Source organism: Epinephelus moara, chromosome 2 (assembly GCF_006386435.1).
Source record: "Epinephelus moara isolate mb chromosome 2, YSFRI_EMoa_1.0, whole genome shotgun sequence".
Taxonomy (NCBI): Eukaryota; Metazoa; Chordata; class Actinopteri; order Perciformes; family Serranidae; genus Epinephelus; species Epinephelus moara.
Window position 1 is genome coordinate 30,048,277 of NC_065507.1, and position 18,239 is coordinate 30,066,515.

The window sequence follows — 18,239 nt, forward strand, 5'->3', positions numbered from 1 at the left end:
TGCCCTGGGGAGACAGTTATGTATTGTAATGTATTCCAGTGACATCCTCCCATGCTGTTTACAGGGCTGAGCTGCCTTCATTAGCATGAGTTCACAGCCCGTGTCTCCTGACAGTTGTCCTTGGAACCCCGGGGCTCTTACCTCCAAAAGTTCACAGCTACTGTAGTAGGGAGGGACAGAGGCCCCCACACTTCTCCTCTCTGCCTGGTGTGCCCTTTTGTTCAATTATGGATCAGAGGTAGCAGCAAAGTCTCTAGAGACTTGTTCATTGTATATTAGGACTGTGTGTGTCTCTCTGAGATGTATGTCCAGTGGGTGTTGTGTACCACAGAGGCTGTGTGTGTGGTAACTCAGGCTGGGTATTGTTTGAAATGTTTTGATACAATACACATGATTTTGTACCAATATGGTACCAATTCTTGAGGAATCTAAACATGTTTTTTTTCCAGAGTCCTTACTTTCATTCAACAAAAGAAGTCACTTTTAGAAGAACTTTTCAAATATTTTATGTTGTTAAACTCAATCAGACATACAAGAAATTTGCCTAAAGGTCCAGTGTGTAGGATTTAGTGGCAGGCGTTTAGGAGAACTATGGTGGCTGATGCAAGAACGTGAATTGCTCTATTGAGAGCGAGTTATTAATTTGTCCTTTCTGGGCTACCGTTCTGAGGTACTGTAGACTAAAGACTACAAAAAATGAAAAAACTTTCAAAACATTCAATGCCAGTTTTCAGTTCAGTTGACAGTTTTTGATTTATGGTAAAATTATATTGTTTTGATACACAGCTGTAGTGGTTACCACCTTACATTAAGCTTTTTTATTCATTTTCTGTTTTAATTTGTGTCTGTGTTTTTTCCCCCTGAAGTTGAATAATATCAAATTACCTTATGCAATATCATCTGTCACTCCAGAGCTCAGTGAGCTGCAGCATCATGAAGATAAATTGTCATATCATTACTCTCAGCTAAATTGTAATTGCAGCTAAATTATAGACGCTAAACTATAAAGCACCATTAATACTCCTAAATGATTCTCAAATTATCCCACACTGGCATTGCACAATTTGGGAGGCTTTCTTTCCCACAGATCAGATACATACTTGAGACCTGTTTGTCAGTTACAGGTGAATGCAGCATGATGGACAGCATTGTTCAAACTGCCAGAGCTCTGTGCTGATCTGCCAAATAACATCCTCCCAAACCTACTGCACACACCTACAATTACCTGCTGGTTTGGGCACTCATTCAGCTGTGAACAGTGCTATTGAACACTGCATTGCTTTGCCTCCAGGCCAGAGTTCTGCATATTTGGTTGTCAGACACATTCATGCAGTGAAGTGTTTCATTAGATTGTAATGATTATTCCTTGATGGAGTGACAAGTGGATGATAGATAGAGGGAAGCCAATCTTCCCGATAGCTGTTAAGTGATGTGATGGAAATTCAGACAATTGCATAAGAACGTGAAAGAACCAGATGTGGTTTAACGCAGCCCTGCTTCATTCATTGACTAAAAAGTGTTAAATGTATTCTTTGTAAAATATAATTTCAAGAGACAAGTAACACAAGAGCATTCCTCAACCCATGTAATTTAAAGTGTTCGCATACATTTTCACCTTACTTAAAATTACAGAAATAGTGCTGATAATGTTGATTTACCCTTGTTAGCATAAAGAGCTGTTGAAATAGAGAAACGTATTTTATTCTGTTTCCTTCTCAAAGCTTCCTCTGTGGCACAAAGTTGAGCATCTCTCAGACACTTTGAGTTTTGAAGGCAAAGCTTGGCTGCTATAAAGACCCCCTCCACACTTTTCTTTCCATAATGGAGCCTTTTTCACCCTCGCTTCCTCTCCAGTCAGGCTGTTTGGGAGCACATCTGCTTTATCTTGAGTTTGAGCAACTTGATTGCATTAGACTGGAGCTGCATGCAGCCCTGCCTCTGACGAGGCAAGCAAAAATGACCGTGACTTCTCCTGACAGAGCACCATGGCAACATACTGTAATGTAATTACTTGTGAAATATAAAATGCAATATGCGTCTCTTTGGGAGGTAGCTTAGATATAACCAAACAAATGGAGGTACTCTCTGCACGCTGTCTGCTGTTCATTTCCTGCATCTTTGGAATGCAACACCAGAAATGATCCTGATTGAATCTGAAGCCAAATCTAAGTTTGATCATGCTTTGTTTAGTTGTGTTGATGTATTTCACTGGGTCAGGTGTTATACAAGAAATGAACTCCGATAGGAGCAAGTGTGGAACTGTCTGAACCAGTTGTTTTGATTGTCTTATATTTGTGATCAGTATGATACGCAATGCAGAGAAAAGAGGAGAGGTGTTTATTCTTTGTAGAATAGAGGTAAGCAAAGCCTGATTTGGGATTAATAATTATTATGTGACTATTACAGGAATAAATGGCTACTGAAGTGCTTATGCTATCTTATGAAACATGGGTTTCATTTCCCATTGACCAGCTAGTCAGTGATACATTTTCCTTTCCTTTCCAAAAGCATATTAGAAGCAATATACATTCATTTTTTTGGTGTTATTTGACCAGAATTTGACTGTTTAGTGTGGGATCTACATTGTACCAAGCATTCACACTCTTGAAATTGAAAATGTACTGAGTTGGCAAACATGCTGTGGAAATAGTGCCTCTTTCAAGGCTAGCTATGGTCAATTCATTACAATTTCACATGGTTTCTTGGTTTTTAATCAGTGTGTTTAGTCTGTTTTGGTGTCAACCAGTCATTTGATACACATTTGACACATTTTATGCTGAGGACAGTGACAGTTAAGACAGATATTCATCTCAGATAATATACAAGATGGTAGCTTTACATAGAATTATTGAACTGAGACTGTGTGTTAATAACAAGCAGCAACCTCTGAGGCAGAAAAATTAAGCTAACGCCAACTGCCAAAAACTGCAGTTCCTCTCATGGCCACTTGCGGCTGCCTCCAAAAAGCAAGTCAATCCCTATAGACCCCCATGTTAAAATGCACACCTTATGAGCAGAAATGTGAGTTACAAGCTGCCTGGGAGGCGTTACATGAGTCTTGTTCACCCCCTGCTCTTCCACAGCTCTAACCTCTCACCATATAAGGGTCACTTCTGGCTCCAGAAATCCAAGATGGTGACAGCCAAAATGCCAAACTCATGTTTTCAAACAGGAGTCCATAAACCAATGAGGCACATTACGGTGGCTACGTCCATCATTTTTATACACTGTGTGGTTCATAATAATCACCTATTTTATTGGATAGGCAATCACAACCATTGTGCAGTTATAAGATTGCAAAATCTTATCAAAACAAAAACTGGGACACAAAGGTGTTGAATTCACACGGAGACAATACAACCAGATGTTGCTCAGGATTTATTAAGACAGAGAATTAAAGTCATCTTGAATGTCCCATGTTGCTTTTAGCAGGACACAATAATCTCACAATCAACACTTTGGTTTACAACCTCAACTTTATCTACAAACGGATGATCACAAGACACCAGAACAGCTTTAGTTTTCCATCTACTTTCATTTGTACATGTTTTTTTCCTTAATTTGTGACCCAGAGTTTATGGGAGTATATGACTACACATGCACCTTTCGTCTATGAATATACATTGAATTTGTTCTAGCCTTTGCATCGGTGCAACTGTATTAATTACCTGACAAATAGCCAGTTGGCCAGTTGTTAGCTTTACTTTACGATTAAGATTAAGATTAAGATTAAGATTAAGAAGCTTTATTGTCATTGCAAGGGGGTACAATGAAATTCCGTTTGGCAACATCTCCTTGTAGCAGCAGTATGTCCTAGTCATAAAATAATGTTACCTATATTTTGTTGTTGTCTTTGACATTTCATTGAGTTTGATGTGTATTTGCTGTATAGCAGTCCCAATTTGAGCAGTGTTCAACAATCTGCCATGTGCGAATTCCCTTTTTAGATGATGGCAACCTGTGAAAAAGAAGAACTTCTTCACTGATGTGGGTGAAGCGATTAGCCATGCAGTCTGTATAATTATCCTAGCTCACCAACAATGCAAGTTTTCTAGAAAACAAAATAAAAGCGTCCTTACTTCTAACACCACACTACAAGTCACATAGAAAATGTCTTATTATATTTATGCTTACACAGCTGAACGACATGGGAACACTGTGAGAACATTTTTGCCTCATTTATGTAGCACCAAATAGAAAAGTTGATAGGAAGAAACTTGTCAGTAAACATATCTTCCCCTGTTACTCGGTCTTCATTTAAGACATGTTTGTGGTCAGTTTGTTCTCAGGAAAAGGTTTAGAGTTTGGTGGCAACAACATTGATTCTAGATATACTTTTTGCATGTACCAAATTTTAACACTTAAAAATGTAATTTTAGCCTGTGATATCCCTTTAAGAACAAAAAAAAAGTTTCATATTACATACTCTTGGCCATAATGCCATGACTGAATTTGTTTTCCAGCTTCTTCTGGTACCATCATATTAAATGGGCAAGTGAAACATTTGATAACACTGTAAATCAAATGCTTTTCTTAAGCTTTGGTTCTAATACTCATTATGTGAATTGTTTATTCCTCTCTTTAATGCAATACTATTTCCCGCAGCTGTCTTTACCTTATTCTTTTCTTTCTGTCACATGTATTACCTGGTATTCTCATACAGCTCCAACCTGCATTAGTAACACTAGCGGCGGTTTTACAGAGTGCAAGACGTCTTGTGGCTTGCACCCCAATCCAGCTGGGCCAAGACGTCACATGCAAGGCCATTATCACCCCATAAATCTATGCAGATCTCAATAAACTTCTCTTTCAGTCTATTCAATTGTGCTAACACTGATGTGGACTGCCATTAAATTCTAAGGAAGAACCAGAAAGAAAAAAAAATTGGCCCCATTTAATTTTGACTTAGAGCTTCAGGCATGTGCACTATGCCACACATGGATATGACCATAATCTTCCAAATGACCAAGAGAGTCTTTCTGTCGCACTGAGGTTGCACCTAGCCAAAAGAATAAAAGTGCAATTTTAATAATGCTAGAATAAGTGAATTTTGAGTTGAGGGCTTTTATTTTATTTCTTCTGACCTCTGAGCTGCAGCTTTTAGGTGGAAAAGCTGCCATTGATTACATTACCAGTCTCCCTTTCCCCTCTGTAACTGACTCAGTGGTACTGACTATATTAATATTGACTGCCAATATGCCTCCGAGGCTTTTATATTGGACAGGGTGATTGAAAAGGCAGAGAAAGCAATTTATTCACCACTAAATGTATGTTTAATGGGAGTAATTTTGTTGCCTTAAGAACACATGAAAATGAAACAGCTGCCAAGGGGCAAAAACCCAGTGATGGTGTCAGTACAATATTGAAAGTATTACTGAGGCTGCGGTTAAATAATTAACCATGCTATCCAAGGTTTGGCCTAACTATTAAATAATTGGATGGATGTCAAATAAATATAGCAGTGATGTTATTTTTTCTTTTTTATAACCTAACAATAATTAGGCAGCAGTTCTTCAAATGCAGAACAACGAATAACAGACTTTTTATGATTATGAAAGGCTGGTTTGTGGAAAATGGATTTTCCTCTACTTCTTATATTTACAATAGGAAAACGTGAAGGTAGAAAATGTGTCTTTGCAATAAACGGCAGCATATATATATATATATATATATATATATATATATATATATATATAATATATATGTGTGTGTGTGTGTATATATATATATATATATAATATATGTGTGTGTGTCTATATGTCTATATATATATATATATGTATATATATATGTGTGTGTGTGTCTATATATGTGTGTATATATATGTATACACGTGTGTGTGTGTGTGTGTGTGTGTGTGTGTGTGTGTGTGTGTGTGTGTGTGTGTGTATACACCGATTCGAACAGTTGGAACGCTATGTAAAATGTAAATAAAAACAGAATGCAACGAATGAACAATGAATACAGCGAAAAGACACACAAACTTACAAACTTTGTTGTTTGTTGTGAATCTACACTCATTCTAAATTTGATGCCTGCAGCATATTCCAAAAAAGTTAGGACAGAGGCATGTTTACTACTGTGTTACATCACCCTTTCTTGTAACAACACTCAGTAAGCATTTGGGAACTGATGACAATAATTTTTCAAGTTTTGAAAGTGAGATTTCTGTCTCAAGATTCGCAAGGGACCCCCCCAAATCCTCAAGATTTAAGGACTGTTTGTTTGGAGGAATGGGTCAAAATCCCATCTGAACACTGTGAGAGAATTTTGAGGTGTTGCATACTTATTTCCCCGACTGTTTGTTGAAGGATTTGCGGAAAAAAATGGATCTACTGATTGGTAATGTAAGACCATAGGTTGTGGTGTTGCATTATTAGTGTGCAGTATATTGTATAGGTCATGGTGACTCCCATCAGTAATGCCCAGTAGCACAGAAGGACTCAGATGGGAGTAACAGAGTTGAGTAAAGTGTTTGGCTTGGTGGGTGCGTTGGGTGTAAATCAGGTCAGCCAGGGTTAATCCACATGGATTACCCACAACATTTAGCAGGAGACGCTCATATCTCCTCCCTCCATCCTCAGCGCGCCATCCCGCTCACCCCTGCCACCATACCCCTGTAAATTTCAGACAGAAGACAGCGCAACAGGAACTTTTTAGGGTTAAGGAGAATAATGGGGTCTGACGGACAAATCCCAGAGTAAAGCTCCTTAACTGCCCTGAACTCTCCCCCAGCCTCTCTGATGGCCTCACCACATGTAACCTAATGGGGAACTGCTAAGACTCAGCAAGTCTTTCTTTGTTAATCATGCTTAATTATGCTTTCTTAGTTCTTGTGCTGTCCTAACTCAAGCAATAGCACAGCATGTTATTTACACTTTGCACCCAACAAAAGATTTTTACCTGTAAATCATAGCACAAGTACTTTAGCTTCATTGCTTGGTATGGTTTAAATAAATTTCGCTGCAGCCATATGTTTGGAGCATCACATCACCCACTACATGATGAGAGTATTGGCAGTACCATACCAATGTGTCACCAGGCAAAAACTCCATCAGGTTGACATGTTGCCTCTGCATACAGTCTTTATACGGATTGCAATTATGCAGCCAAAAGATGATGCCTACAAAGCATAGTATCTTAACATTGTTAACATGATGCCTACAAAGCGTAGTACAAGAAAAAAACAACCCTTAACTTACCGTGGGCTACACAAAAACATGAATTTTCTATGGATGCTTTTTTGCATTCTAATATATTTTGCATGTATATGGAGTGGAGTGAGGATGTCCAATAATCCTTTCATGACTGTCATATAGCTGCATGATCATTAAAATTTGATTTAGATGAAAGACTGGTCATGAGACCTGCTATTAGCTATAAGATTTTCCATTTTGAGACTCAAAATAAAGACTGGATGATTCGTGCAGAAGATGAAGTGAAAAATGGACTCCCAAAGGTAGATCCCTCTTTTATGAGGCTTTGAGTGCAAAAAGATTTATCCCTAGTAACCCACAGTGATCATTTTGGCGATGTGACCATGAGCCAAACTCCTTCAAATGTATTGTAGCCCTAACCTTATCTATGTTATGAGTGGCAATTGCAATTTTTAGAATAGAAGCCTAACTGGCTTGCTGTTATAAGTGTACTGAAAATGACAGCCTCTGCTTCCACTATTTCAACAAGCCATATATTGGAGTAGCTACATATAAAGTGCAGTTTTTACTGACCCGATGACACAGTAATGTAAGTTAAATCAGTGTGGTTGTGATGAGAAGGCATTTAAGACAGTAAGAGCAAAGAAAAAAGCTCACATCACTTCTATTGTGAAATACTCACCCTGACATACAGTCACTCATAATATAGATCTTTAAAATCTTAGAACTTGTCCATAAATCATGGACTTGTCTTTCACTATATTGTTAATACGCTGCCAAGACATGTGCCTGTTATAGTACTCAGATCTACATACTTTATGCTTCACACTGAACCAAATACACACTGAAGGCTTTTCAGTTAGGAACCAAATCCAGACAGGCTTTAAGACAGCAATATCAGTGGATAGAACTTTTAGCCTTGCTTTAACTTCAAATAGTTTGTTAGTATGTTATCACTGTTAATATTTTTTTTAATTTTACCTATGTTCAACTTTTATCTATTGTTGACTGTGCTTGTAGTCATGTTATTGAGCCAGCAGGTACTTAAAGGCTTGAATGTCTCCCTATAGAGATTTTCCTACAACACACCAACTACCAACTCGTCAAATACTGACACTTCAGTAGCCCTATATGTCAAACTATGACACTCTAAGTACCCCTCTATTGTCAGTTTTGGACACTCTGGGACGGTGGGTCAGATTCCGCTCATTACATGCATAGTGTCTTTTCAAAATGAACTTCCATTTTACAGGAAATGTACAGTTTGCACATGCATATGGTCTCTTCTCGAAATAACTTTTTTTAGGTTTAGGTAATTAAAGTACAAGGTCAGGAGTAGAAAAAACACCATGGTTTGGGTTAAAATAGCAATGTTTGTGACTAATGTAACAGAAAGTGACTTTTGGTTTCACACCGAACATGAATAGTGGTCTACTTGGTGAAAGTCCTGTGTTTGTTTGACCTATCAACCACCCCTCCCTTCCGCCCTGCACAAACTCTCTTGCTCTTTATAGTATGTCAGTTGCTCAGAGCAATTAATGACAGGGGCTGGTGCATCTCTTACAGACACCAAAGGGTGTTCTTGTGCATCCCTATCAGACTCTGAGTGCCACTGACTAAGTGTTGGTATTGGAAGAGTTTAAAGTGAGAAGGGTTTTGCAAATGTGACCATCAAGAATACAAAGAAGTTGATTACTCAGTTTTATGTCAGTATGCAGGTGGGTGGTCACTTTGACAATGTACTGTAGTTGCTGTGGTTTGTTTTATCGGGTTTGATAGGTATCAATACAGACGGATAAACATAGAAACATAAATTTGCTTAATTTTAATTGATTTACTGAATTTGGTCTGCTTTCTCTTTGATATTTAAAAAGTGTTTGCTTTAAATTTTTAGCTTTTATTTTATGAATTGTTTTAGTGTAAAGCCCCCAAACTGCATGTATTATTTGGAAGTTTATTTTCCTTATCGTTCAGAATGTTGTTAATTTATTGAATAGCCAAAAGGTGAATGTCAGAAGCATCAACAAAGGAAGTGGGAATACAATTTACAATAAAAATCATCAAACACAGTTAGTTTATACAATGTCGAAAACAAGTACAACAGTGTATTTTGTCAAGCTTGCAAAGTCAATTAAAATATCAAAATGGTACAGCCATTAGTTCATATCAAGTTGAAATTAGCCTTCGCAAGGGCAAACTTCGACTTATAAATGCTTACAATAGGAAACTTGGATTTCATCTGGATTGCTTTGAGGAGAAAACCTTTGTTTGATTCACATGGGCGAAAAAGTAGCATATAACTTCATTGCCAGAACTGAACCTCTTATTTTTTTATTTACTTTCCAGCCTGTTGGTGCTCTGAATCCAAAGCGCGCAGCATTCTACGCTGAACGCTATGAGACTTGGGAAGATGACCAGACGCCACCATGTCATTACAACTCCCACTACTCCACAGCTGCCTCCACTCTGCACTGGCTTGTCAGAATAGTGAGTAAAATCACTCCTTCAACCACCTTCACAGTCATTATTGTGCTGTGTTCAAAATCTGGGAATTAGTCAAGCATCTGAATAGGAATGAAGTCAAACCCACATACTCAGACAGCTTTTCATTTTTGAGTCTGCATTAGGTGATTGTCACTTGTCAGACTTGATGATGCTGTTACTTTGAGGTCTGTCGGCTTCTGCACAGGAAACAGCTCGACATCTCAATTTGATTGGGCCTGAGTTAGACCAATGGCGCTCAGAAAACACATTTCACAGGCCAGTAAACCGGCATATGTGAACTAAATAAAGAGTGGCTGGGTAATGATTTACAGAGGCTGCTGTGACAGGTTTATGTGTTTCAGGCAACCTAGTGAGCGCTGGAGACATGTCCATCAAGGTTACTGAGCACTGTCCTCATTTACTCTGGAAGAGAGGGAGGAGGCACACACACACACACACACACACTCTCCCAATCTGCTTCCCAGAAAACAGGCCCTTATAACCTTTACAGATTCTTTGAGTTGGTGTACATTTGATTTTGAAGTCAGCTTATTAATTTGAAAGAGCTTTATAGGGAGTTTGTACTGTATTTCTCCTCCTCCCCCATCATTAGTAGAAAGGGACTGATGAACTGAGGGAGCTCCCTTGACAGCAGTTAGATTGGCCTCTGTGGGTTTGTTCCCACAATCCCTTTCTTCCTCTGGTGAGTGATCCATCCGCTCCAACCGGCAATGGTCGCCATCTCAGGCTGAGAAAACCAAATTTAGGCCAATTATCATTATGGCTTACTGTACCCAGGAAGAACACTAATTAATTTTCCCCCAGGCTTGGATACAATGAATGACTGATCTCTACAGAGATCCCCTAGTCTGCTGCAGAAAAGAACAGCAATGAAAAAATGCAAATAATTCAGACTATACACATGTATTTTAATAAGATGCATGATAAACCAGTAAATTCTAAACAGTGCAGAGATTTTCATTATTTTGATTATGATAGATTTCAGTTAAAATGCAAATCAAGAGGAAATGATGATGATGATTTTGGATTTGAGTGGAGATCTTTGATCTTTGTGGTGTCAAATTTGCTTTCTCCGTAGGAGCCCTTCACCACATTCCTTCTTAGTGCCAATAACAACAAATTCGACCACCCTGACCGCACCTTTTCAGCCATTGCCCGCTCCTGGAGAAACTGTCAGAGGGACACCTCTGATGTAAAGGTGAGAATCACAACAAAACAGAAAGTACAATCCCTAGTTTACATTTGTGTGGATACAAAGGTCCAAAAAAGTTTGCCCTTAAAGAAGTGAAGTAAATCTCTGATCATTATCTATATGTTTCCTTTTTGGACATCTTTTTTAAGCTGGTGTTATGGACCTGTGGGTAATTCTGAGAACAATGATGGGAAATATCACTACACATTGCACAACATATCCACCAGCAAAACTACTATACAGTATGTGTAATTTGCAGTATAGCCATACTAAGCCTCTCACTCATTATTCTCCCCTCCTCAGCCAGTGTGCTTCAACACTCCCACAAAATATATACCATTAATTATAAATGCCTCATCCAAACAGCGAATCACAAAGACCCATAGTGAACAGGAATACCCTAAGCACTTAGAAATGCACATTCGATTTATCTCATGCAGAAAACAAACTATCTCAGAGGTAGACTGATCTTGTATTTGTGCATGCAAGCACTCATGAGTTTGAACAAAGGCTGTGTCTGAGAGAAAGACAAAGCCCTCCCTCTGCAAATCCACAGAGCAGTCACCGAAAACGCTGAACCCTGCTGATTCGCCTCCATTTTGCCCACTGCATAACACGCAGCAGGAATACGCACTGACCTCAAAGTGTCATATATTTCTAGCACACCCTGCATCGGGTAGTGTTGCCCCAGGCAATTAATAAAGCATTAATGACAAAAGCTATTTAAAATGTAGTCTTTTATGTACGGACAGGGCTTTTACTCGCCAGGATCTGGGGGAGAGCAGCCAACTATGTGAGGCAGAGGCAGAAAGCTGCGAGCCAGCGAACAGCTGAATAGTCAAACGCCACCCTGTTAACAAATACAGCCTACTTCCAACTACTTGTATGTCTGCATGCATTTGTTTTTACACACATAGGATGGCTACTGATCTATTAGGAGAGGCATTGTACTGTGGAGGACAATGGTGAATTACTAACAGTATTTCATAATGTATTAGAAGCAGGAAAATATTACGCAAGAGCTTGTTTGGTTTACTGATGGTGCAATAGGGGTAAACTCTGAAGCAATGCCACTATAATGACTGATTTGATTATTAACATGTGCTGTGATCCCTTTTATAATAGCCTCCATTTCTGTTTCTTTTCATATTTTTCCTTGCATACCATCCAACCTAGTTTTTAATTTCTTTTTATATTTGTAATCTTGAGCATAGTATGTCAAAATAATCCTGTTCATTATGAAATAAAACAAAATAAAAAGATAGCATAGGTTTTCATGTGTGCCAACTCGAAGGTACCCTGACATATAGACAGACACACAAATGCCACCCATAGCCACAATGTAGTGACTGAGACTGAGCGGAGAGTCTGGGGTTAAGGTCAGCTTCAGCCCAGTACGCCGAGTGGGCCATCAGGCCGCTGATTAAAAGGCAGCTTGTTTTTACCAGGGTCTCTCCTTCATTAACCCCGGCCCCCTCCAGCAGTAATGACGACAAGACCCAAGGAGGCTGAGCCCCTGATGGGGATGACCTCCCAAAAGAGCAAGTCAAATGGAAACAATCCTGCGATGACCAAGCCCTCACCTCCTCGACCACCCCATCATTATTGTGCATCCATACCTCTCATTTATTTCTGTGTGCACACACACTTATGTTAAGCTGGTACAGCTACTATGGGCAGAGAGAAGCTGACTTTTCTTGGAAGTAGTGGGCACACACACACATACTCTCTCATACACACACAGAAACTGCCACCATGCTGTCTGAAGGAATCCAGCAGCACTCCACTGGTGACAGATTTTGACGAACATGTCATTAAGGTGACACAGTGTAAAGCAATGGAGGCATGTGTGATTGACTTGTTAGTCCATTACGATGCTGTTGCAGAATTAATGGCTGCCATGGGAGGGTGGCTTGAAAACAGAGCTGGCAGTTTTAACGGCTTGGCGGTGAGTTACGGCAGGAAGTTTACAAACGAAAAAGTGGAGGGAAAGTACGGTTGTGTGTATGTGTGTGTATGTGAGAGACAGAGGAAAACAGAGAGGAATGGCTACTTTACTCCCTTCCCTGTCGTGTGCGGAGGGTGAAATGTGACCAACAGCAGACCAGCAGTGTTATTGGGCTGTACCATGTCATGCTAACTCGCTCTATCAAAACCCAGTGATTTACGGGGGCCTAAAAGCTCTGCATGTTATGTATCCCATAGGCAATATAAACTCCATAGTACCACTGAATCTGACAAACACTGCATTCATAAAACAAGTGTTATACCAGCAGGTAAAATACTGTCCTGCACCCTGATTTAGAATCTCAGACTGAGACAGACAACAGCATTTAACTTGTCTTGTGAGTATGTTTTCTAATGAGGGCAGAGCAGAGGATCTACATTCCTCGTGTGCATATGCCTCATTGTGCAGAGGCTTACTCACTCATCCTTTCTCAGCTGTATGATTTGGAGGATAAAGGGTCAGAGTGGGGACTGCAAAATCACAGAAAGTACACATACATAATAAATAATAACATAATAAATACAGAATATATGTTGAAAATGGCTTATTTGCATTTGGAGGCCATTACCTGTCTAAAGCATTTCATAGGTTTCTGATCAACTGATTGACATTCAGGAAGTCCCCATTTAATTTCAAAGTGCTGTGCAAGTTAAATTTGTATTTAAAAGATTTTTGAGATAAGTCATCATTAAAAATCATCGCCCTTCTTTTTCTTTTTCTTTTTTTTTTGTCAAACTTAAGTTTTGAATATTATAAGAGTTATCAAATATTTTTTGTGTGTAACTAGCAAAACAATAAAGGCAATAATGGACTGCCTATGTTAAGCAAGTATATATATATAGTATATATAGGTAAGAAATGATGGGCACTTAAAGGGATACTTCACCCACATAATGACCATTTGTATATCAATTACTCCCCCTGTGTTAAAGTAATTTCATAGAGGAGATCTTATTTTTCTCACGTTTAACAACAGCAAAACTCTATCAAAACAACCATTTACAAACTCTCACACAACTGCTTCAGTATTATCAAAGGCGCATTTATCCAGTGGTATGCTCAGTACTTCCCAAACACATGCATTTTTGCAAAAACCTTTCTACTTAAAGGTGTGTAGGGTTTCGGGGCATGTATTGGCAGAAATGGAATAAAATATTCATAACTCTAATAATAATTCTAATCACCTAAAAATAGGAATGATTGTGTTTTTGTTACTTTATAATGAGCCAGTTATATCCATATATGGAGCAGGTCCTCTACCACGGAGTCTGCCATGTTGTTTTACAGTAACCCAGTATGGACAAACTAAACACTGGCTCTAGAGAGGGCCATTATTGTTTTTCCATCACCCGCTGAAGCTCTCCTGCACCCTTTGCATTCAGGAGAAGTTTTAGTTCTGTAACCCCACCACTAGATGCCATCAAATTGTACACACTAGACCTTTAAAACACTCTGCATATGAGGAGCACAGCAGGGTAAGAACGTGCATTTGAACTCTCATCAACATTAGACTGTTGATGCCTGTTTTAAGTAGCTGGGTTTATAGCAAAAATGCAAGTGTCTGGGAAGCACTGAGCATACACTTGGGTTGTACTGCACAAGTTGCGTAAGAGTTTTTGGGGGCATCGGTGGCTTAGTGGTAGAGCAGGCGCCCCATGTACAAGGCTGTTGCCACAGCGGCCCGGGTTTGACTCCAGCCTGTGGCCCTTTGCTGCATGTCACTCCCCCTCTCTCCCCCCCCCTTCACACTTGTCTGTCCTATCCATTAAAGGCTGAAAATGCCCCCATAAAATATCTTAAAAAAACAAAAAAAAAGGGTTTTTGAACAGATGTTTTGATATAGTTTTGGTGTTGTTAAATGTCTACCCCTTCTTCTCTTATTCATCGAAAACTTTCTCTGTCTTTGGAGTTTTCATTCACTGTAGAGGCATGTGAGGAAAACATTCTCTTCACAAATTCCAGATAACATGGGTATTTGATATATAAATGGTCATTTTGTGGGTGAAGCATTCAAGTAAAGGGTTCAAAACATTCAGATACCACTGACGTCATTCAACATGTGAGAAAGTCCTTTAGGAATAGTTTTGTCTCAAAACATGGGTAAATATTTGCTCTCTTCTTCAATGTATGGAATCACACCAGGCTTTATGTAGGGGCTCCTTCCCCATGCTGACTTCGCCTCCACTGCGAGGTCCTGACCCCATCACAAGAGCCCAGAGACCAGGGAGAAAAATCCAACTCAGTTCCAGTTTCATTTAACACACCTAACACCTCTGCCTGGAATAACTGGACTAGCACCTCTCACCGCCTTCTCATGGCCTGCTGTTAAGTTTGTTTGTGTTACCTTTCCCCTTGAATTCTCACTTCATCTCAGTGGGATACAGAGCCTTTTTCTCTGTTATTCGTGGCTCTGTCCTCACGTTATTTTTGCACTTTGTTAGGAGATTATATGGTGAAAGCTATGGTGTTAGACATTGTGGTCTTGTCAGTGAGCTGTAAAACATGAACATCTCCCTTCCTTTGAAACATAGGAGCTGATTCCTGAGTTCTACTACCTCCCAGAGATGTTTGTCAACAGCAACGATTACCATCTGGGAATGAGGGAGGACAGGACCATGGTTTGTGATGTGGACTTGCCAGCCTGGGCCAAGAAGCCTGAAGACCTTGTTAGGATCAACAGGATGGTAAGGTTTAGACGTGTCAAATTCAAAATGGTTACTTTAGCTAAAATGGTACCAGTATATGTTATTACTTCCTTTATTATCAAGATAATATATTGGTATATTAGCAATCAGTATTTAAACATGAACGACCAAAAATCCCACCTAATTTTTGTCCTTTTTGTGTGTGTTTTCTCAGCCAACAAAACATTGTTCTTTTCCTGATTTTATTTCTTCTCAGTTAAGATTGCAGTAATGACACTGATATAAATTAAAACTATCTTACTGTATTTCTATTTTTTACCGAGATAGTTACCGTATGATTACTGCCCCATTTAAAGTAAAAATTAATTTCAGTCTACTAATGTATCCTCCCATACTATTCAGTAGGAACCATCCTCATTCTCACTAGTATATGGCGCACTGTGTCATGTCATGTTACATACTATGGTCTATTTTGTACCACGACATGTATATACTGTAGTACCATACATTCAGCTCTTCTGCCTCTGTCTCACAACAGCAAAGAAATCCATTTCCAACTCCTCTGTCTAACCTTCCCATGCATCTGTGGCTCCTTGTCGTATTCATGAAGCATCTAATAAAGTGCACCGCTCAATACTAACACTGTACCCCTGACCCCTGTGATGTCACTGAAGGACAGGACTGAGGGCAAGTTTGCCCTATAGTGTTACCTTCTGTAATGCCGGGCCTCATCACTTTGGCAGCGTGCAGGGCCCTTTCAGTGTGCGTGTGTGTGAACGTCTGTGTGTGCATGTTTAATACAGACAGCCTATCAACATGTGGTCCACAGCTACCAGCAGGTTTCAGTGACAGCACAGAGAAAGAAATGGAGATCCAACCCGTCTCTTGCTGTCAGATAAACTTTGTTCTCCCTTTAATCTGGAATCACTTACTATGGAAACTCAACAGCTCAATTCAATTTTTATCCAAAAACTACATGAGTGGCCATTGCATGTGCTTACAGATGTGCGGATGGATTGTGATTTGATATCAAACATTAAAGATAAAGTCAGACTGTTGAAGCTAAAAAGAGCTGCATGATGGTGACCTAAAACTTGTGAAAATGCTAATTATTTGGAAAATAGTATCTTCAATGCCCAGAAATGACCACAATTATCAGTATGCCATAAAAAAAACATGCAAGTGTTTTCACCTCTGGCTACTCTGTGATTACTATACACAAAATGGAGAGTATAGAATGAAAATACAGTTTGTATTTTGTCTGCATTTATGTTTTGAGTTGTAGTATAAAATTCATTAAGGCCCTTACAAAAAAAAACAAAAAAACATGTGAAATGCAATCTTTCCTACCCTTTCAGGTAACCAAACACTACATTCATGCGTTGTGCAGGCTTCGCAAAGAGGTGGCTGGGGAGAATGGCAGATGTACAAAGAGCAGGACCTTGACACCAGAACCTCAGCTTCATGTCCACACTCCTGTCTTAGGTTTAGGTAACAAAAGCACATTGGTTAAGGTTAGGGAAAGTTCATGATTTTGGCGAAATTTAAATAAAAAAGGTAATAAAAAAATAATGCTGTAGTCACTACAATTGGATACTGTACTGCAAGATTGCCTGTTTTGGCGGAAATCAAATGAAATACGCTGTCAGTGAACATTTTGCTGATATGTTCATTATCAACATTTTTGTGATTTGGCAGATGCGTTAATTAGCAATGTTTCCTCAGTATGTTAATAGAAAATGTAATTTGCTTGGCATTATGTTTCTCTCGGCACATATTTGCTGTTACAGTTAGTTGTATGTACACCTAATTTCTAGGAGAGGGACTCAGTCTTTCACATGAAAGAAAGATGATTTTAAAATATCAACATATGAAGAAAAGACAACATGATTTTCAGTTTTACATGCAAATACAAACCTAAATCCTGCTGCATGAAAGTGATATCTCCAACAACAGAGCTCAGTAAATTTACAATGTCAGTATAGTGTTGAAAAAAAATCCTCTATGCCTCCACATTTTATTTTAAGTTCCTCCTTAAAACCATAAAAACTTTTATAATATTGGTAGGAAGACATAAGGTTTCATGCATGTTATGTATCCTAAGGTTGGGGGCCACAGTGTTTTTGGACCAGAGGCTCTGGGAACACACTTGACCTTTTCAGCTGGAGTGACAGAGCTGGGCTGGTCTTATAGAGGTGACCTTTCCCCGTGCTCTACCCACGCTGCCTGGTCGAGCTCTATCAGGCTTGTATACCGGCAGAGCTGGGGGTGGAGGGAAGAGGCAGGAGGAGAGGCTGGGAGATGTTACGGGCATGTCTGCATCTCCAAAACAAGGAGAGAGGATGACTGAAAAAAAGGATTACAGTGAATATTTTCTCACTGTTGAAGGATACACGTGTGATTTTGCCTTGCACTGTTACATTCGCAGGCCAGTGTATTCACACGCCCAGAAAATCATAGTCCTCTGCCTCCATTTTTTTTTGTCTTTCTTTTGTTCTGTTCCCCAGCTAGCCCACACTCTTGCTTCCTCTATTATTTCATTTCTGTCAGTGAATCTCTCTCCCTGCCTCCCCCTCTGTCTCACTCTTCCTCTTTTCTCCTTCCCTCCTTCTCTTTCTCCCTCTCTCCCTCTCTCTTCCTCCCACTTCCCATCTTTGCATGTGCCACTTTCAATTGAAGTGATATGCCCTGTGGCAAACTCTGCCTCTGTGTGCTCGAGCAGGCTTTGTTGG

General features: G+C 39.4%; 1 protein-coding gene across 1 annotated transcript in view; it reads left to right on the forward strand.

Annotated features, from left to right (window-relative positions):
* LOC126399951 (neurobeachin-like) overlaps window positions 1–18,239 on the forward strand; it is a 107,062-nt gene that overhangs the window by 69,856 nt on the left and 18,967 nt on the right. The window contains exons 12-14 of the mRNA XM_050060318.1: window positions 9,504–9,644; window positions 10,741–10,860; window positions 15,394–15,546. Coding sequence (XP_049916275.1) covers window positions 9,504–9,644; window positions 10,741–10,860; window positions 15,394–15,546 — 414 coding nt within the window. The remainder of the gene's footprint in view (window positions 1–9,503; window positions 9,645–10,740; window positions 10,861–15,393; window positions 15,547–18,239) is intronic.